Below are 22872 nucleotides of genomic sequence, written 5' to 3'. Positions count from 1 at the left end.
TTTAATATTGACATCTGTTAAAAAACATTTTATACTCATATTATTTTTGATCGTTTGTATTTTTTTATTACAAAAATTTTAAATCAATGTTAACAATAAAAACTTTATGGGATGTTTAATAGTTTTAGTAATTTATAATTTTAAAAACATTCAATGCAAAGTTTAAAATCTAAATATTAAGTTGTCAATAATTGTTCAAAACTTTTATCAAAAAATTTCAAATCAAATTCGAAATTAAAATACTTATGTGTTTTATCTGGTATTTAATTTATTTAAAAAATATTAATATGCATATATATAATATTTATTAAATGAGACTTCCTACTTATGTAATTTTGTAATCATTTGTATCTTGTTATAACATAAATTTTAAACCATGGATCACAAAAATTTCAATGTGAGATTTTTAACAACTTTAGTCATTTATATTCGTTTTTAAAATTTAAAATATAACATATATGAAAAAATCTAAATTTTTATTATATAGTTACTGTGGTTGTTTAATTTATTTTAAAATAAATTAAAAATGATAGAGAATAGACTCATTTTATCAAATATTTATTATTCAAAATCATTAATTGTCATATATGTTTTAGTCACATTAGGTAATTCCGTGATTTTTATTTAAGGAAACAATGAAGAACATTTATAATTAATTTATGGTTAGCTTAATAAAAAGCTTGTTATATATTTATATGGACCAACATATTTTTCTAAGGATTCTAAAAATGATTGTGATGATGACATGTGGCTACAAAAAATATGTTGTAGTGCTTCTCTTTTAATATATAAGGGTTATATATATATGTTTGTGCGTGTGAGAAGAAGCTTGATTACGATTACAAGTTGAGACATTTTTCTCATCTCTTCTCATCTTGATAATGTTTTCCTCTTGCCTCCTTTAAAAACTTCAAGAGAAGGCAATTTTCTTTTCTAATTAATAAATTTTTGATTATAGCTAGGGTTGATGTAAGGTTTGCATATCTACATGGATCTATTTCTGTGCTGGTTTTGAGAGGCTGAAGCTGCCAGCATGATCTGGTAATCATACGACATACACACACCGCTATTACAATACATACAATTATGTTATATGCCAGACACATACTCATGCTAATTTACTTCCACACATCAAAGTTGTTTTTTCTCACCAAAACAGCATTTCCCCCCTTTCTTTTTCATAATTCGTGATGATTCTCTCTTATATTTTTTTTTAGAATATGTGTTTATGGATCCATGCATGTGTGTAGATCATAACTTAATACACCAATTTATTTTAACCATATTGTAAAAAGAAAAAGAAATGGCATTTCAAAACAGTATATAGATGATTTCATTGTTCATGTTGTCACGTATATGTGTGTGTGTGTGTGATATGTGCATATATATATATATATATATATATGTATGTGTAAGTGATTAAGTGAGTATATGGTAGTACCAGATCATCCTGCGGCTTCATTCACTCAATCACCAACAACGGCAAAACAATGAACTTAAATTTCATGAGAAAAGCGATTCCCGTTTGACTTTTGCGACTAGCCTCTATCATCACTCGAGGTAACAATACATTTACTTATCTTTTTTTTTGTTTATTTCGTATCCAATATGTTCGCCATTCTCTAAAATATACCCATATACGTATACCTAGTTAACTAGATATACTTACATATATACCATGGTACAAACAGAGACATATGATTTAGTTACTGTGTATAATATGACCATGTCCACACAAGCTCATGTTTATTGGTGGAAACGTGTTTACAAGTGACTATATGTTTCTTTGTTTAGACCTCTTGTTCGGAAACTCGCTGCACATTATCCGTATGGCAACCCCAGCCTAGTCATAAAAAATTAAGAATAAATCGGGGAATACTTATGATTTTTTCTCTCTTTAATACGTATAAATATTAGATATGTGGAACACAAACTTAAGTACAGCTTAGTCTACTGGTTTGTGATATATTAAATCCATTGGGCAACCCAGGTTTGAATCATATATGATGTGTTTTGCCATATCTGTATTTTCTTTAATAAGCTGAAAAGGACAAATATGTTCTTATACCTCTATAGTCTCGTTTTTATTGGGTTTATCATTTAAACATTAAATCTAACCTTAATCATAAAAATTTTGAACAAAAAAAATTATTAATGGTTTTCACCGATTTGGTTCTAATTGCCATGGAGCTCCACCGTGAAGCGTATAACCAGCGATTTTACGGCATCTGGCCGAGTTTTGGAATAGGGTCTAGACCTATGCTTAGATTTTGTAAACTTGTGTATTTCCCTTACTCAACAATGTACAATACGTGATCTTTAAATACAACAAGTTCGTTAGTCAGTTCCTCTATACTAGCTTTAGATCCTAGAATATAGGAGATCGTTTGGCATATTCTATCACTCCCCCACAGTCTAATCGTTTGGCGCCCGAACGGATAGACTGGATTTGAAATCATTGAAGAGAGTTGTAGGTAACGCCTTTGTGAAGATATCCGCATATTGCGAAGAGGAAGGGACGTGAAGAACTCGAACTTGACCCATATTAACCTTCTCACGAACAAAGTGTATATCAATCTCCACATGTTTCGTTCTTTGATGTTTGACAGGGTTGGTTGAGAGATATACAGCGCTGATGTTATCGCAGTAGACAAGTGTTGCAGTTGTAATTGGACATTTTAGTTCTAGGAGAAGGTTCCTTATCCAGCAAGTTTCTGCAACCACATTTGCTACGCCTTTGTATTCTGCTTCTGAACTTGATCTCGAAACCGTTGGCTGGCGCTTTGAGGACCAGGATATGAGGTTGTCTCCGAGATAAATGCAGTAGCCAGATGTCGAGCGCCTTGTGTCTGGGCACCCTGTCCAGTCTGCGTCAGTGTAGGCTGTTAGGACGTTTGAGGTTGATTTATATAGGTGTAAGCCGTGTGACAGAGTACCCTGAAGATAACGTAAGACTCGTTTGAGTGCCGTTAGGTGAGAAGCCCGTGGATCATGCATGAACAAACAGAGCTGGTGGACAGCATACTGGATGTCTGGTCTGGTCAAGGTGAGGTATTGTAGGGCTCCGGCTAGACTGCGGTAGAGTGTTGGGTCATCTAATTTGTCACCTCCTTCTTGAGAAAGCTTGGATTTTACGTCGACTGGAGTGCTGATTGGTTTGCAATCCTGCATACCTGCACGCTGCAATATTTCTTTTGCGTAAGCTGTCTGCGTTAGGAGCATACCTTTGTCGTTGTAATCCACTTTAACACCCAAGAAGTAGTTTAGCTTGCCTTCGTCTGACATCTCAAACTCCTTTTTCAGCAGTGATGTAAGAACTTGACGAAGCCGTGGCGAGGAAGTAGTGAGAAGGATGTCGTCTACGTATAGTAGAATAAATGCTTCGTCTGATCCGTTGTTGTAGGTGAAGAGAGACGTGTCACTAGCACTCTTTCTGAAGCCAAGGCGTTCGACGAAGGATGTAAATCGTGCATTCCAGGCCCTAGGGGCTTGCTTCAAGCCGTATATAGCCTTTTCTAATTTGCAGACGTGGTTCGGTTTAGACTCATCAATCATTCCTGGTGGTTGATGCATGTAGACAGGTTTATCAAGCCTTCCATGAAGGAATGCGTTTTTGACGTCCAAGTGATGGACCTCCCACGATCTCTGCAGAGCTAAGTGAAGAACCGTTCGAATTGTTACTGGCTTCACGACGGGACTGAACGTTTCATCGTAGTCGAGCCCATGTTCTTGTGACTTGCCGTTGGCTACAAGGCGAGATTTGTGACGTCGAACATTCCCATCTGCGTCATGTTTATGCTTGTATAGCCACATAGATCGAACAATGTTAGCATCAGGAGGACGACGTACAAGATTAAATGTCTTATTCTTAATCAAAGCATCGTACTCAACAGTCATAGAGGGGTTCCAGTTAGGATCCCTAAGAGCTTTTAGATGGCTGTTTGGAATTGGAGAGACAGTGGAAGTGTTTAGGTTTAGTACTGTTCTCTGTTTTATCGTTCCATCTCTGCTTCTCGTTGTCATTGGATGACGTGGTGGAGGAGCAGAAGGAGGTAAGATGAGAGGAGCAGGAACAGGAACAGCTGAAGCCGTTTGGAGAGGAGGAGCCAAAGCCATTGGTGTCTCCAAGATACTCCGAAACATTGGAGATGGCTCCGGATTGGGTTCAAGGAATCCATACGACGTAGACTTTTGAGTGGTTTGTGTTTGGGCTAAAGGGAATATGGATTCATCAAATATCACATGTCGTGACAAGATGATCTTTCTGGTTTTCAGATCAAGGCAGCGGTAGCCTTTGTGATTGGTAGGGTAGCCAAGGAAAAGACAAGGTGTTGATCTGGCTGCAAGTTTGTGAAGATGTGAATGGTTTAAGTTTGGAAAGCAGAGGCAGCCAAATGTTTTGAGGTGATGGTAAGAAGGCTTTTTGTGGTAGAGAAGGGTGTAGGGCACTTGGTTTTGGATTGAAGACGAAGGAAGAATATTGAGAAGGTGAACGGCAGTGTGAAGAGCCTCCACCCAATACGTTGGTGATAGACGAGCTTGAAAGAGAAGAGTCCTGATACTGTTATTGATTGTTCGTATCATTCTCTCAGAACGTCCGTTCTGTTGAGAAGTATGGGGACATGAAAAGCGGACCACAATGCCATTGGAAGAGAAGAAGTTGTGAAACGCGGTGTTGTTGTACTCACCACCGTTATCACATTGAAAAGATTGGATTGTGGTCTGAAACTGCGTTTTGACAAAAGCAGAGAAGTGAGTGAATTTGGAAAACACTTCAGATTTTCTTTTTAAAGGATATACCCACAAAAAATGAGAAAAGTGATCCAAGAAAAGCACATAATATCGAATGCCACTGTTGCTTAAGATTGGTGAAGTCCAAAGATCTGAATGAACTAATTCAAATGGAGAAGAAACAGTTTTATTCGAATCAAGAAATGGAAGTTTTAAGTGTTTACCCAGTTGACAAGCCTCGCAACAAAGAGGAAGCTTGTCTTTATTACAAGAAATAGAGTTTTCAGAAATCAAAGTGCGAAGAGAGGCATTGTTGACATGAGCGAGTCTTTTATGCCATAGATAAGGAGTGTCAACAACGAGAGCTTGATGAGAGGTTGTCGGTTTATTGAGTTGGCAAGGCACCGAGTATAGCTCTCCCGAGCTGTCACTGCGGAGCAGAGTCTTCTTGGTGTTGAGATCCTTAATGGAGAAACCAAAGGGGTCAAATTCAACAGAACACCAATTATCATTTGTAAACCGACGAACTGAAATAAGATTCTTGATGATTTTAGGAGCAACAAGCACATTTTGTAAAGACAGAGGACGAGATGAAGAGGATAAAAGAGCAGAGCCAGTGGAAGAAATAGGAATACGAGAACCGTTACCGACCATGACCGTAGTTCCGGTGCAGTTATTAAGAACAGAATTTAATATACCTGACGTCGAGGCTAAGTGGGCTGTTGCACCTGAATCCATGTACCAGTTTGCTGCACCAGGATCCGCTAGTGTCATGGTATTGAAAGCATGAGCAAAGTCTGTCGTCGGCTGGTATTGAGCCCTTGTGTTTGATGACGTTGATGATGTTGTCGAACTTCTCGTTCAAGCCATTGATGAGATACATGACAAGCGTACGGTCTGGAACTGGAGCGTCGAGATTGGACAGTAGATCGGAGATTGATTTCAGAGTTTGACAGTACTCTTGTACGGTTCGATCTCCAATCTCCGTGGTGCGCAAGTCATGATCGAGCTGGAGTGCACGGACTTCTTTATTGTTCCTGAACTGATTTTCAATACGAAGCCAGATCTCGCGTGCGGAGCCACCGGTTTGGAACGTGCTTTTAAACAGAGGCTGTGTCAGTGTTCCGTAAAGCCAGAGCTTCACCAGCCCGTCTTTCTTCTTCCACGGCATGTCATTGTCGTTCTCAGGTAGAGCAGTGCCCTCGATGTGACCTAGTACATCAAAAGCGAGACAGTGAGTGAGAAACAACTCACGCCAAGCGTCATAGTTGTGTTCTTCAAAATCAAGGATGAGTGGTATGTGATTTTTGATGTTTGTGACGCCAAAGGCACGCTCTGTGGGATTTTGAGGAGCGGCCATTGAAAGAGTTGAGAAGAGAAACTTTAGAAGAGAGGAAGAGATTTAGAAGAGAAGAAGAAATTTAGAAGAGAAGAAGATAAGGTCTCAAGAGCTATCTGCTCTGATACCATGTAAACTTGTGTATTTCCCTTACTCAACAATGTACAATACGTGATCTTTAAATACAACAAGTTCGTTAGTCAGTTCCTCTATACTAGCTTTAGATCCTAGAATATAGGAGATCGTTTGGCATATTCTATCAGATTTAGGCCTGGGTATTCGAGTATCATATCAGGTTCGGATATCAGATGTTTCTAATATGGAAAAATTGATACCAATAGGGCAATTTTAAATTTCGGATTAGATTCAGTTTGCTACTTGTCAGGCTTAGGTATTTTTGGGTATATCCGAATTAACCGAAAAAATCGAGTTCCGGTTTGGAATGATTTGTTATGATCCAAATGTATATAAAAATAACCGATTTTATCTCAAATATTTGGTTCGAACCTGGTTTTTTTTATATCCAAACATGTCTAAAAATATCCAAAAGTAACCAAAAATATCTATAGTATCTAAATTATCTAAAAATAACTAATTATTTTCAAAAATTATTATAAATCTCTTTTTGCAGCAATTTAAAAAAAAACTTAATTAGGACTCTTCAAACCAAACTGGATAATCTGAATCCATGTGAATGACATAAATTGCCTTATATTCTGCAAGGAACATAAACAATCAATGTAATGCTGAAGCCCTCCTTGAGGAGCCATATGTCTTCCAAATATGATGCAAAAGCAGGGGTTTGGATACTATCTTCATCAGCTGAAAATAATATATAGCAAAAGTCACCTGAAATTGACGTAAATTCTTCATGCATTATATTGCCAATATGAGTACCTCAATATTTGAGTGGAGAAGGGAAAGCGCTGCACTCGTGTTCATTGCTCCCACTAGACCATCAAAACCCTGCAAAGTACTGTATCAGGTTTGTCCCAATAAATTTCCCCCCTCCTTCCATTATAACTAATATCATAATTTTTAATATTGAAATTATTATATGTATGAAAATAACTAATATTTGTAGATACAATAAACATATTTAAATTAATAATATCGAGACTGTGAAATTTTCTTAATTTATAGAGTTATTAATTTATAAAAAGTTTATTTTCAAAAAAAAATCTCTCTATTTTAAAATATAAATTTTTATAAAATATGTTTCATATCATTTAAATGTAATTTTAGATATAACTTTACTAAATATTATCAAAATAGATAAAATTGTTAAAAAAATAAAGATAAATTTTATTGTGAATATAAAACAAATAATACAATGTGTTGTTTGTACTTATATAAACCTTATATAGCTATATATAAATTATTAGTTTATAATTTTAGTGGGACTATACATTTACGTAAGATTTTCTAAAAAACTATTATCTTATTATTTTATCGATTTATTTCATATTTTGAACATGTCCAACTTGGGACAAATGTTTTTTACTAATTTACCGTGTTTATTAATTTATAAATTTTCTAATGTATATATTTGTACTTCAGATATTTTCGGATACCAGCGAATTTTTAATTCGGTTCAGTTTCAGATTCGTTTCTTCGAGTATAGGAAATCATGTAGCGTTCGGATATCTATATCAGATCGGGTTCAGTTTGGTGTCTTAAAATTTGGATTGGATCCGGTTCGGATCTTTGGATCCAGATAATTTACTCAGATGTACTTAAATTTATAATTAATTTTAATATAATATATTGACAAAAGGTGTAGTTTATTGACAAGACACATAATTATCATATTAATAATAGTTGATCAAACTATAGAATTAGCTTATCACCTTTACATGTTGAACGTGAAGCCTTTATTTCGCAAATGAAATGCATGAAGATCCTATATTTTATGGAAGTGAAGTTTGCTACGGACTAAGCTCAATTGGTAAAGATGGTGTCTGCACCGACAGAATGGCTAGCTTTCGCACCCCTCTTCGAGGAAGTACAACGATGTAAGACGTTCTTTCCTCATTTCTCACTCCAGCATATTTCTAGAGCAAAAAAGTATTATGGCGGATAAACTTGCATGAGGTGCAGAACCTCTCCTTCAGCTATGTACTATGTTGGCACTTCGACTTCAACTTGGGAGAAATTTTTTATTAAATCGTGAAAGTCTTTTCATATAGTAGTTCTTAAAAATAATATATAAATTTACAAAAATATTTTTATGCGAGAAAAATTGAAATCATGTAATTATAAATATTTGTAAATGATATAATTAAGATCTAATAAAATTTAATTGTTTTCAACATAGATGAGTTGATTTAGAATGAGTCATGATATTATTTGGTTTAGGGTTTGGTAACAAATGTTATATTATTGATTGTATTTTAGGGTTAGATTTTGGAATCCTAACTTTTGTTTTGAAAAATTAAATTTGACTTATATGTGTTTAGTTTTGTGTATATTAAACACTTTAAAGGTTGATTTTAAGTTTAATGAAGTGTTTGTTTTTGTTTAGTTTAGTTATTTGATTTTAGGGTTTAGGTGACTTTAATTTTAACAAATAAAGCATTATATGAAAGTCTTCCGAATCGAAAATATCCAATCTTATTAGAATTTTTGTCTCCTTATATAAAGAAAAGTTACACATTTTCTCACTCCCTCTCTCTCAAATGGCAACAACAAAAATGTAATGTTTCTCATTCTAAAACTCTCAAACCTCTCTCTAATCTCTTTAAATTTGAAAACACCAAACTTTATATCAATTTCTCAATTTTTTGTTTCATGTCTCTCACTGATTTATCTTGTTTTTGCAGATTTTTTATTACATGGTTTTCATCTTCCACCCTTTTTATGTTATATTTATAAATTTTGTGTTTGATTCTAAAAATTTATATATTCAACCTAACGTGACTGTTTTATTTATTATTTAAGTATTAAAAACTTATTTTAAAGTTATTCTCTATTTTGAAGCCATTTGAATGGTTTTGTATATGTATGTTTTTCAGTTCCGAGTTAGACTTTTAGGAAGTGTTTTCTTCTTAGAAGTCTTCTAGCATATAATGCACTAGAATACTTCCCAAAAAGTCTTCTCTCATGTCTCTTATTTCATAACAGACCTGAGCATTTTGGTTAGTCTACATGTCTGATTTTTCTTCATTTGGTAATCTCTTGTTGATTAAAGCTCTTACCTCTCTCTCAAACTATGTCTGAGTCTTTGATTTAGTTTTAGATCTGGAGCTGTCAAAGTGGAGGAGCTGTCCGAGATGGAGGAAGAGGCCTCAGAGGTTGCTGCTGGAGGTGTCAAAGTAGCGGATGAGATCTCGTAGGTTGAAGTTGATGGTGGAGCCAAAACAAATATGAGCGTTTTTTGTAACTCTCCATGTATAAATTTTGTTCACCTGGTAACCGTCTTGTTGCTTAAATCTCTTGTCTTTTTCTTCATCTAGTAAACAAATCTGAGTGTGTTAAAGCTGAAAGAAGTTTCATATTTCAGGTTTTTGAAGATTTCATGGAAAACTTCTGCTTCATGCATGCGAATTCTTCTGAAGTATTCCAGGAAGTCTTCCACCTCATGCATGCGAATTCTTCTGAAGTATTTCAGGAAGTCTTCCACCTCATGCATGCGAAGTCTTTTGAAGTATTCCAAGAAGTCTTCTCAAGTATTCAAGACTCCTAATATTGACTAATGTATATAAATTAATAAGAAAATATTAAGCAATCATTTTAATTATAGAAAAAATGAAAATTTATTAAACATTGTCCTATAAGACTTCTACGAAAGTCTTCTGGTAGAAGACTTCTAGGAAGTCTACCATTTATGTCATTTTTGCAATTGCAAATTTACAAAAGAAGACTTCTAAAGAAATCTGCTATGCAGCAGACTTCTCTAGAAGTCTTCCTTTGTAAGTATTGGCTTACTTTGGTATTTGAATTTTTTTTGAAAATACCAGAGAAGTCTTTCTTGGAAATCTTCAATAAAAAGTCATATTTTGGACACAGTTCGGTTAATTGCAAAACTAACATGTGTTTATCCTAGAAGACTTTCGCGGAAGTCTACTCGTTTTTTTTTTGTTAACAAAGAAAAGTTGGAAGACTTCCAGAAAAGTTTTCTCTAAAAACACAAACAAAAAGTCAATTACGAAACTAAATTATACATTGACCAGAAGACTTCAAGAGAAGTCTTCTCTACCGAGGATATTTCAAAAGAATTCTTCTTCGTGAAACATATCAGAAAAAAAACATATTTCAAAAGAATTCTTCTTCATGTTTGATATTCTCAGGCACACATATCTTCTTAATGATAGTTACTCACTCGTTCTTGACCATAAATCATGAAATTGAGTAACTCTAATGAGGTTATAAAATTTGAAATAAAAACTTTTTGATATTGAGTTAAAATTTTTGAGAACATAAACAATAACTTATCATGATAATTTTTAAATTAGTAATGCATAAACAATAATGTGTTTTTCAAAATTTACTCACAAAATGCCAAATGCAAAATTAACCCATGATTTTTTAGAACATTCATTTGCTGTATTCACCACATAAGTTCAAATTATTCACGAAAAAATCATTTTTTTTTGAAAATGCATATATTACTCAATCATCTTCTTCTTTTATTTACAACATTGTCATTGTCATCAATACACAAACCACCATGAACAACCAATTTAAAACTCTCAATGCACATTTCATCAAAAAAAAATTGTTATTGCATTAATTTCTTCAAAAACTATCATGTGTTAGAGATTTTTTAAAATTTATTTATACACTACCTTTATTATTAATAAATAAGTTTATAAATCAGTCAATATTATTTTTCGTTTAAATAAAATTAATATATTTATTTTATTAATATTTAATTAAGTGATTTCTTTTTTTATTTCTTAAATTTGAACTTTTTATAATTGAAAGATATTTTTTCAGATAATAAGACAATGTATATAAGGATTATCTTCTTATCTTATTAATTTATTTAATTTTGAGAAAGTTTTATTATATTAGTTTTAATCCATTATCCAATATATTAAATTTTGTTTTTTTAATTTTGGTAATTTTATTATATTAATTAATATTGAATAATTTAATCAAATAAATAGATATAATTATTCATTAAAGATAATAACAACTTTTGCCAGTATAACCTTTAACGTGAAAGCTTATAGGCAAAAAATATTTCACAAATAATAATAAACAAGTTAATAAATTAGCCTTAATAAATCTAGTCAATATATTTACAAGAAAAAAAAATTTGATAAGAAAATATACTTAATTTTTTAAAAAATATTTCTAAACAAAATTTATTATATATAATTTATCTAACTAAAATAGAATATATCTCACAATAGTTCATTTTTAATAACGAATCACGCTGTTATATATAACTTTGATCATTATTGTCATACTATCATCTAGACATTATTTGCCAAATGATTTCATACACTTTGCATATGTGTCCTTTGTACAATCCTTTCAGTAAAAATTGTGACATGACATAGCTTACGGCTAAATATAACATTGACAGTTACATTTAATGTTGATTTATATTTTCGGTAAACTTTTTAGAAAATAGTAATAACTCATACATATCATTAAAGTATATATATTCAAACATGATATTAAATTATATAATACTAAAATATAAAAACATTTTACAAAATTTCAAAATATTATTTAATTTTTTTTATAATTATCCAACTTTATCACTAAAATTTTAAAATATTCTATACTTTTTAAGAGACTTATTAATTTTTAATCATAATATCATTAGTTTCCTTTATATATCTACAAATTTTAGAAAAATTATTTAGTTTTATTTTTTGATAATTATACAATTTTCTTAATTTTGCGTTTAATTAAATTAAAACTTAGATTAAATATTGATAAGAAAATAATAAAATTTAAAATAATAACATTTTTTTAAAAAATAAAATTTAAATTTAAAATTTATATGACTGAACATGCCGGAGGAAAACACTTAGTATACCACAAAAGTATTGGATAACATTTAGACCAAATTAGATCTCTTAGTGACCATGACTTTAAGGCCTTGTTTCATGCGAAGAATAACAGAAGGAACTGGCTCAATCGTGTGTCCTTCAACGATCTTTATCTCATAGTTTTGTATGATTTTCACAGCCACTGTCTTCATCTGCGTCATAGCCACTTCTTTCCCCAAACAAGTTCGTGGACCGGCATTGAACGATAAGAACTTAAAAGATGGCACATGTATCGAACTTCCAGTTTCCGAATTCCATCTCTCTGGTTTAAAGTCTGATGCATCTTCTCCCCATACCGATTTCATTCTCCCTAGTGAGTAGAGACAAAACACAATCTTCGTACTTGGCTCGACTTTGTGTCCGCTTGGAAGAACGTCGGGTTTTGTAGGAGACTTGTGCTGAAATGGAACCGGTGGATATAGCCTGAGGGCTTCACACAAGGCGCCATGTAGATACACCAACTTGTTTAGTTCTTGTGAAGAGAAATGATCAGAATCATTATTGGTTCTTGGAGATATTTTTGTGTTGATTTCTTGACGAATCTTGGTCGTTACTTCCGGATTCTTGGTGAGAAGCCAGAAGAACCAAGTGAGAGCAGAGCCTGTGGTGTCCCTACCTGCTATCATGAAGCTTAGAATCATGTCTCTGAGGAACTTGTCATCATCTGGATTCAACGACTTGTACTTGGTGGTGTCTACATCCATGTAAGACATCAACAAATCTTTAGAAGAAGAGTCGATGCTAGTAACGCCACGTGTTATTTCATCTCTCTTTGAAGCTATGCACTTAGAGCAAATTCGATCTAAAGTCGAGTGAGCAATTTTCATCTTCAACTCATCTCCAAACCCAAGCAACCTTTGTATCTTGCAAACAATCTCCGGCTTGATATGTCTGAAAAATATCACTTCCATTGCTTCATCTAAAGCTCTAGCAAACTCGATTTCTGGCATTTCAATCGAGAGACAACCCGGATCAATCCCGGTCGCTAAAACAAAGGTAGTGTCGAAGGTGAATCTTTGGAACACATCCTGTAAATCAAGGACTAGTTTCTTCTCAGCAAAGTGATCAAGAATTGGGACAAGCCCTTTCTCTAGCTTTCTCATGTTTGTTCTTAGTGTAAACCTTTGAAACTCCGGGCGACTCATCATGCTTTGAGCTGACTTCCTCAGATCCATCCATAGATCGAAATCCGCGTTGAAAATCCCATCTCCCAAAACATCGAATATCTTCTTGAACTCGGATCCTTTTGGGTAGTTTGTGAAGTTTGAGCTCATGATATGATGAATATTAGCCGGATCTACAGTGAACAACATGTTGACGCCAACGAAACATGGGCCTTTGAAAAGAAAAGTTAAGTTTGAGGCTTCGAGAAACTCGGTTATATAGTCGTACACACGAGGGATCTCTACAAGTAGGCCCGGAAGCATACCGAGGAATGGCCAGTTCGTGGGAAACGAACGGTGAGGTTTCTTCATAATAAAGAAATATCCAAAGAAGAAGGAGAAACAAAGGAAAGAAACTGTGATTTCAAGTAAGCTTATCATAGCCATTAGAGAGAAACTTAAGAGTTCAAGATTTTCAAGATACACACACGGATATTAAAATGTCAGTGCGCCGTTGAAAGTGGTCATGTGTCTCCGTCGTGTTTGGATCAGAAAATAATATAAAACCTTGTCGTTTGCTATTTTAATTCCTTACTTTTGTAGTTTGCTACTTTTAATTAACATTTTTATTCCTCAACTACTCACTATACAATTAAAATTTTGAAGTGCTAGTTGACTTTACAAAATCAGACGGACCTCAATTATCGACTATGCGATTCCTCAACTTTTGTCGTTTTGTTGAGATTGAACCTTGATTAAATCCTCCAAGAGAAGAAGTGGAAGCAAGGAAGCTTGCCACACAAGAAACGAATAAGAAGAAGTGACCAAGGAGTCACGTAGAAGAAGTGGAAGCAAGAGATTGCTTACCATCCAAGGAAAAGAAAAAGAAGCAAAAGCCAACTAAAAGAAGAAGTCCAACGAGAAGTTGAGATGTGAATTTAGTTACAAATAATCAAGTTGAGAAGAAAATATATTAGTTGGCCAAGCTAGCAAGGAAGCGTGAAGTGTTGAATAAAAGCTAAGCTGTAAGTTGTAGTTGTTCAAGTGCATGTGTAGTAGTTAATGAAAACTACTATAAGTATGTTTAGTGTTGTTGTGAGAAATATATCCAATTCTAATAAAAAATGAGTTGGAGAAATAACAATGTAGACATACAAGATAAACTCTCTTCTCTCTCTACACGAACAAAGACAAACGTGAGAGAGAGTAAAGAGAGAGTGCTTGTGTTATGACATTGTAACACAAGTGTAAAAACAGATAGAGTGAGTGAGAACAAAACAGTCTTGAGTGAACAAGAGTGAGAGAAGCTGGCCGTAAGTGAGTGGAGTGGTCAAGCCAAGAAAGAGCAAAAATCAGAACACGTTTGCTGAAAACAGTCGATTTCTGCTTTTCTAGTTAACTCCGGAATCAAATTCTAACTTGCTGCACCACCTGTTGAATTAAAAGAGAGGGAGTATTGATTTTTGTTTTAAGGGATTGTGAGATAACAGAATGTAATAATAGCCTTTTAAGAGAATCATAGAGCTCTTCTATAATCTGGGAAATTGTAACATTTTTTTCTGTTAGTGTATTTGGGGAGGAAGCAGAACTCTATTCTGTGACACTTAGCGTTTCTTGTTTTTTTCCAGAAATTGCTCTAATGAAGCTGACATTAATGGGAGGGGGCAGTTACGATTTAGTCACTGTATTTCTTTCTCATTTACAAATTTTGTTGTTTGGAAACTTGGATAACAGATTAAATGAGAATTATTTGGAAACACGGATATGAGATTAAATATTTCTTTTTATTTTCACATTTATCCCTTGCATTTTTTTTATTGACAAATCTGCCACTTCACTTAAAATCAAAAATTTTAATTAATTAATTACAATGAATTGTTATTTCTTTTGTTCAAAATAAAAACACAAATGTAATATATAGTATATATTAATCTGCTACAATACAATTTTCAAGAAAACCAAATATCATAAAATTAATAATAATTCAAAAAACCTATTGTAAAAAATTAAATCATTTTTAAATAAATAAACAAAAAATCAATAGGTTAATATATGAATATTACAATTACATCAAATTGCTTCAAGTTATAAAATTTAAATATAATATTACGTAAAGATAAAAAATTATTATCAAACATCTATATTATAATATAATATACTCTACACTAAATATATTTAAAAAAAAAACATAAAATATAAATGGACATTTTATAAAATCAATAGTTTAAAAATTTATATTGAACGCAAGTTAAATCCAACATCCGCGCGGGGGTGAGGATCAAGATCTAGTATATTATTAAAATTGAAGTACCTTTTGGTACTGTTTGGAAACATGGATAACAATATAAATGAGAATTATTTGTAAACATGGATAACCGTATAAAAAGAAGTATATTATATCTTTAGTAATTTTATTAATATAATTACATTAATTTTCTTTTCATATTTCAGTCAGTTTAACAATTTCATTATTTATATTACCATAATAATAGTACAGAATTTTACTTATTATTTAATTAAAATTAATTGTGTGCCAATTATAAAATAAAAATGTAAAATAATGGAGTTTTGCATGTGGTTAAACGTTTGGTTTAGTTTGTTTTACTAAAACTTTTTAAAATTTTAGTTTCAATCGGTGAAAAATTACATAGACAAAAAATAATTCAAAGACATGTTTTGTGAATAAAATAATAACTTAAATCAAAATTAAAAAAATGTATAACATTTATTGTCACTTAAGTTTTCACTCCATATAACTTTTTACTAAATAAAAAACTGTTTCAATTTCACTTAATTTAGCCAAACACAAAAATAGTCTTTTTATTAATTTTTAAAATAAGTTGGACATGAATATTGACTATCCATTTGGATACAGATTGTTCTTTCGGTTATCGTTTTCTTTTAAGTTAGGCCCCGCTTGAATATTATAAATTTATGTGTGGGTTTTGAATTGGGTCCTTTTGCGTTTGGATGAGTTAGGATATTTGTACCAAAAATAACCATGTTACCTGATTTGGTCCAAGTCTTTTGAATACAGTTAGTTATATTAGGACACATCTAAAATATATAACATTAATTATGAAAAAAAATATCAATGTATAAAAATGTAAAAAAAAAAACAATACATTCGCGAGTGTGTGGCTCAATCTCTAGTATATATTAAAAGAGAAACATTACAACATTTTAGTGATGAGATGCTTGTTAAACTCCTTAAAGAAATATGTTAGTTCATTAAGCATATATTATATATTTTCATTAAACTAACCATAATATTAATTAACATTACTGTTAATAATTATCATTATTTCCTTAAATAAAATATACGGAATTATGAAAAATGAATAAAATATATATTTGACAATTAATAATTTTAATAATAAAAATTTGATAACAATTAACATATCTTCCATTATTTTTCTTTAATTTTATATTATTAAAATAAATTAAAATTCATATTAACCATATAATAAAAACTTAATATTTTCGTATATGTTGTTTTTTGAATTTCTTAAAATGACTACAAAATACAAAAAATGTGAAAAGTCTCACATTAAAAAATTTGTGATCAATTGTTTAAAATATTTGTTATAATAAGATACAAGTGATCATAAAATCATATGTGTAAAAATCACATTTAATAAATAATCAGATGAATATATATATTTTTGTGACACAAAAATACATAAATATTTTAATGTGAATATAATTTAAAAATAAAAATCACATATATTTTCAAAATGAAAATACATAAATATTTTAATTTGAAAAATTACATTGAACAAGTATCGACAACTTAATATTTTTATTTGAAATTTGTATAAAATTTTCAAGAAAGATTATAAATTATTAAAATTATTAAAAGGCCCAACTTGAGGTGGTCTGGGTAACCAAATCGGAATAGAACAACCAACAAAATGTAACTCCCTATGGAAAGATCTAGCAGTCTTAGCCAAAAAATCAGCAATCTGATTGTGCGCACGTGGAACATGAGTGATGTTGAATGCCGGGAAGCATATCTGTAACGTCTCTATCCTCTCCAATTCCGTCGAAAAGCTTGGCCACGCCTGAGGATCCTTTACCATTGCAATTAACTCCTTACAGTCTGTCCCAAAGCTCTGGCAGGTCGAATGTCGCAGCATATTCTCCATCGCCCACCGCAGTGCTTCAACTTCCAAGTGTAAGGCTGATTCGCGTCGGGGAAGTTTCTTGTCCCCATAAGCTGAGCGTTCCCAGAACCATCCATCCATGCCCATCTGCTCCCACTAAATACGGCAGAAGACGTCCAAGATCCATCTAACAAGCAAATATTTCCCAAACTTACGACTTAGGGTTCTTCATTTATATTATCTTGTGCCACCGCTTGTACCACTTCATTAGCATCAAACCAGGCTTGGCATTCACTCTATGCATGTCTAACTAGTTCCAAAGGATCTCTATCTATTCTCCTGAAGAGTTTTTCATTCTTGGCCTTCCAAATGTACCATATTATCCAGGGATAAGGATCCCTATCTTGCTCTGGCCCAATGATACTATTTTTCCTCCATGATAGATAATCCATATTCATGTAGACCCTCGAAACCGGGAAAATATTTGGGCATGTCGGAGTTGCTGATAAAGACCACACTTGAAGAGCTGGTGGGCATTCAAAGATTGCATGTGTGATGGTCTCGTCCACTTCTCCACATCTTGGACAATAATTGTCACACCTCATATTACGTCTAATTGGGCTTAAAAGTTTCGTTAAAAGTACAAATAATCATAATTTCATATTATTAAAAGTTTCATTTAATAGATTTTTTTGTGAGCCTCTTAAACAGACTCATGTAGACTCTCCAAACCAAACTAGTAGTTCTGCATCCATATGAACAATATAAGACGATTGCTTCTTTGCACTGCATGCGAGACTATTTGTCTTTGTGTTTTGCATCTATGGTATATGAATGAGCTCTGAACTGTTGAAACTCCTCGTCAAGAACTTTCTGTCTTCCAAACCATTTGCAAGGGCTGGTAATTTTTCTGGTTCCGAAACCATCTTCAGCAACTGAGAACAATCTGTTGCAAAAGTAACATTAAACTACCATAGATTCCTCATACAATATATTGCCAAATAAGAGCATCTATCTTCGAATGAAGTGGCGACTGACTCGCTCTTCTATTCCTCACTCCCATTAAACCGTCAAAATCTTATGGTGTACTATACCACCCTTGTCCCGAGAAGGGTTCATGATTCTTCCATGATCCTTTCAGTTTTATTCAATAGATACTCATAGTTATATTAAAAATATAATATATATCTATATTAATATTATTTAAATTTAACTACCTACAATTCAAGTTAGAGAAAATAATTGTTTAAATTTCTTTACCACAAAATGATTGTAAATAAATAAAAATATTTCTTTAATTTATGTAGTTGTGTCAATTTAATTATATACTTAACATTAAATATTTTTTCAATTATTCAGTGTATATTTATTAATTTGTTTCATAATAAGTAACAAACAATAAACAAATAAAAATATGTAAAAATTATCTGTATATAAAATGTTTATCCCACGCAAGAGATGGGTCTTAAACTAATAACATTTGTATTTAATAACTAGTTAACTAGATTTTAACCCGCGCTTTAAAATCACATGATTTTTTCTTATGTAAATTGGTTTTAAAAAAATAACTATATGATCGTGATTTGTGAAGAAGCATAATTAGTATTGAGAAAATTATCCGAAACTCGGAAAACAAACCGAAAAAATCAAAACTGAATCAAAATTTTCAAAAAATCAAATGGTTCTTATTTTTCTAAACCCGAAAAACCAAAACTTAACTAGAACCAAATGAATGCCTGGATATTTGAAATAAACTAAAATATTAATTATTTTAATTATATATGTTTTAAATATTAAAATTATCCAAACCCTGAATTAAACTAATCTTTTCGGGTTTAACTTAGGTTTTCAGATTTGGACTGTAAATGCAAACCATTTCTAATTCGGTTATGTTTCAGTTTCATAAATAAATAAAAAACAATTCAAACCGGACATTACCTGAACTGATCCGATCAAAAAAAATTTGGTTCCTAAATGGGTCATAAACACCCCAACATGGATAAACCAAAACCCGAAAAGCTCAAAATAGTTTAGACTTATTCAATTTTAAAATTTATTAGAGATGCTCATTTATCTCTCCTATTATTGGCCTTTTTTTTTTGTCTAGACAAATTTAAAACCATTTGAATAAAACTCTAAAATTATTTTAAATTTTGAAATTCTATAATAAAGTGTATTTTTTTATAAAACAATTACTAATTATATTTTTAAAAGTTTATGAAAATTATGGAAACATATTTTAAAAACGAATATTGGAAAATATGTATTTTTTTTATAAAACAGTTGTTTTATTAGTACATTAGTATTCAGTATACTAAACTTTATTATTTTGTATCCTTTACTTTTTTTTTCATCAACTTAAACATACTCATGCTCACTCTGTAAACCAAATCGACAATTCCGCATCCATGTGAACGACATAAGACGGGGGTTTCCTTGCATTGTCTGCTAGACTATTCGCCTTTGAATTATGTGTTCTTGGTACATGAATGATCTCTAAGCTGAAGAAGCTTTCTTTCAGGGTCTTGATATTTTCTAAATAATTTACCAAATCTGGCTATTTTTCTGGTTCTGAAACCATCTTCACCAACTGAGAACAATCCGTTGCAAATATGACCTGAAACTAACGCAAGTTCCTCATGCACTTCATTTCCCAAAGTAGTGCTTCCACCTCCACATGAAGAGGAAAAAGACTAGCCCTGACATTTCTTGCCCCCATCAGACATTCAAAAGCCTCTAGAGTACTATACCAACCTTGTTTTGAAAAAAACTATCATTTTCCTTCCAATAACCATCTATAAAACACCACTGCCCTTGAATTGATGGTAGGGTTGTATCCTCTACATGGTGTGCTGTCCTTTGTATGTTCAACACTTTTGCCTCAGCCCAAAGTGTGGATTCTGTTTCTGCTAATTTAAGCGTTTTTCTAGGAACGATGTCTAAATTACTAAAGACTTTGTTATTCCTTCATTTCCAGATGTACACAGCATCCATGCAAACTGGTGATCATCCATATGTGGGAGAACTCTCTAAAAGAGATGATCCATATTTGTGAAGAGATAACTATTTTAAAAAATGGTTGGAGAGCACCCAAACCTGAAATGCTGGAGGGCATTCAAAAAACACATGGTTTATCGATTCCTCCGGAGCTCCGCATCCGGCACAACATATATCCCCTTGTATCCCTCTCGCTCGCAGATTTTTCTTAACTGTTATACACCCTGACACCAGTTGTCATAAAAAATGCTTTATTTTCGGTGGGCACCGTACTTTCCAGCAGAACACTTTCAGTGTATCAATTGTGGGTCCAAACACCACTGGTGATTTTTCCTTGTCTTGGTAAACCTGTTCTACTTGGTATCCTGATTTGACCGTATATTTCCCATTTTTTGTGAAATGTCATCATCCCTAACCACCATTTGGGTCTTGCTTAGTGGTATGCTTTCTATGATTTTTGCATTTTGGGGATCCACCAAAACCTGAATTACTTGCAAGTTCCAAGTTCGCGAAGCTAAATCATTGAGAGAGTTCACTGTAAGGTCATGGTAAATGTTATGTTGGTTTTTATTTGCTAGCCTCGGGCGAGTGGTTGGGAGCCATTAATCGTTCCATACTGATATAGATGATCCTGATCCCACCCTTTTGATTAGTTCTTTGCTAACCAGAGATCTAGTTGATACAATATTATGCCAGTCATATGACAGAGAATATGATCAAATCAGTTCCCGGGGTGATACAATTTCAACTCTCCGTCTCTTATCTGCAACTCGATTTCATATCTTCTTGTCTTCTCTGTAATTTGATTTCACTTCTTCTTCTTAGAATACTCTTCTCCTACATAACTATTGCAAGCCAAAACTGAGAGAAAGAGATGAGTTTGATTCCTTTGGGAAACAATATTTTGGAAAGCTTGAAGAGCAGTGTTTAAGATCCACTTCCAAAGCTTGAGAACATTCTATCTGAGATTTACAATATGAATATCGAGGTTGATTGCTTGAAGAAGGTGATTGATGACTTAATAGAGGCTGTTATTTGGACAAAGTTTGAGATAAGAATAATCTTTTGTTTGATGTTAGTTGTAATCGCAATTGTCTATCTCATATCTTAAGCTCTTGTATCTATGTCTCAAGACTGTTCAGAATGTTTCTGTTAACCTCTTCTTAGTCTCTTTTGTAAAACTATTTCTGTTAAACTTTTGCATCTTTGTTTCATGTGTAATCTATGTTTATGTTTGAGCTCTTGTATCTTTGACATTGACCATGCCAAAGACGTATTATACACTAACAAAAGTACATTGACAGCTTATCTCACATAAGTTACAAACAAAATGCATCCTACACTATCGTACGACAACAACGGATGCATTCTAAGTGACCCAGTCCACAACAAAAAGTAGAATCGGCTGAATAAGAATATCACAATAAGTAACATATTCATCCCATGATCATCAACCTTGTGAGCCAACTTGTGATCCACTTTGTGAAAAACCTTGTGAGCTAACTTGTGATCCTCCAAGATCAAATGATATAAAAATAGACAAAAAAAAACTAGATCGAATCATAAAAAGGAACCTTTACTCAATATGCCCTTTTGGCAAAAAAATCATTCTCTTTACCCTTTACTTATTCTCACTACCCTTTATATAATTTACTTTCAAATGCTCCCATTTCCTTTTCTTTTTCTTTTTCTTATTTTTTTTATTTTCTATTTCTCCTGCGGCGGACCCCACTGTGACAACAATATCTTTGGGTCATTTTTGTTCTATATCACTTTTTGTTTTTTTTTTCCTTTCCATTTCCTCATTTTTGTAACAGTTTCTTATTTAGTTTTATATTTAAATTTTAAATTCATTTAATAATTTAAAATGTTATATTGCTTTAACAAAAAAATTAACTATCAATAAACTAAAAAAATAAAAATAAAATATTTATAAATTCCATTTCCTATAATAAATTATTGTTATTTATATTTTATTTTTCATATTTTATGTGATCTTTTTTATTATTAATATTTATGTCATATAATAGCATTAAATTATATAATACAGAAATCAATTTATATTGTCCTTTTCTAATATTTTATGAAATATATTTTTTCTTGTTCATTATATTATTGATAAATATTGTAACGAAAAGATATCTTAGTAGTTAAATGTATAATACAATATAATATAATATAATATTATAAATTTATATTTAAATCTAAATATTCTGAGTCTGACATAAAAATATTGTGAAAATTTAATATTATTCACATAATTATTTTATCAAAATATTATATTACTAAAAGAAGGTGTTACATGTATATTTAACGTAAGTTCAGAATTAGTAAAAAAATATCTCATTTTAGATCTGTTTTTTTTTTAATTTCGATTGTATTTTAATATTTATTTATAAATATTAAAATATTAAAGAAAATTACTTAAATAATATTTCAAAAATCAATTATCATAAAAAGGGTAAATTTGTTTTTGGTTTAAACCTTCCAATTTAAACTTGTGACAAAAAAAAAAATTAATCTTTTTATTTTGATATTTATATTTAGGATTGGATTAAAAATTTTATAGAAATTATAAAACAATA

The 22872-nt window shown here is 31.9% G+C and overlaps 1 protein-coding gene and 1 long non-coding RNA gene across 5 annotated transcripts; one reads left to right on the top strand and one right to left on the bottom strand.

The window, feature by feature from the left end:
- The first annotated feature begins 833 nt into the window (after positions 1 to 833).
- Positions 834 to 11412, top strand: LOC106390588. Of its 4 annotated transcripts, none has more exons than XR_007315678.1 (5): positions 834 to 1041; positions 1445 to 1560; positions 6794 to 7055; positions 7995 to 9480; positions 9573 to 11412. It is a non-coding gene; the product is annotated as an uncharacterized LOC106390588 (long non-coding RNA). The 4 variants fall into 4 exon arrangements; XR_007315675.1 differs by having other exon boundaries at positions 7942 to 9480; XR_007315677.1 differs by having other exon boundaries at positions 1439 to 1560; positions 7942 to 9480.
- Positions 11413 to 12043: 631 nt separating this feature from the next.
- On the bottom strand, positions 12044 to 15075 carry LOC106390587 (alkane hydroxylase MAH1). Its single transcript, XM_013831084.3, has one exon. The coding sequence runs from the start codon at positions 13629 to 13631 to the stop codon at positions 12090 to 12092; it is 1542 nt and encodes a 513-aa protein (XP_013686538.1). The 5' UTR covers positions 13632 to 15075; the 3' UTR covers positions 12044 to 12089.
- Between the last annotated feature and the right edge of the window lie 7797 nt (positions 15076 to 22872).

The sequence above is a fragment of the Brassica napus genome, chromosome A8 (genome assembly GCF_020379485.1).
Source record: "Brassica napus cultivar Da-Ae chromosome A8, Da-Ae, whole genome shotgun sequence".
NCBI classification, from domain to species: domain Eukaryota; kingdom Viridiplantae; phylum Streptophyta; class Magnoliopsida; order Brassicales; family Brassicaceae; genus Brassica; species Brassica napus.
The sequence above is the reverse complement of the archived record's forward strand: the minus strand, read 5'-3'. Positions and strand labels throughout refer to the sequence as shown.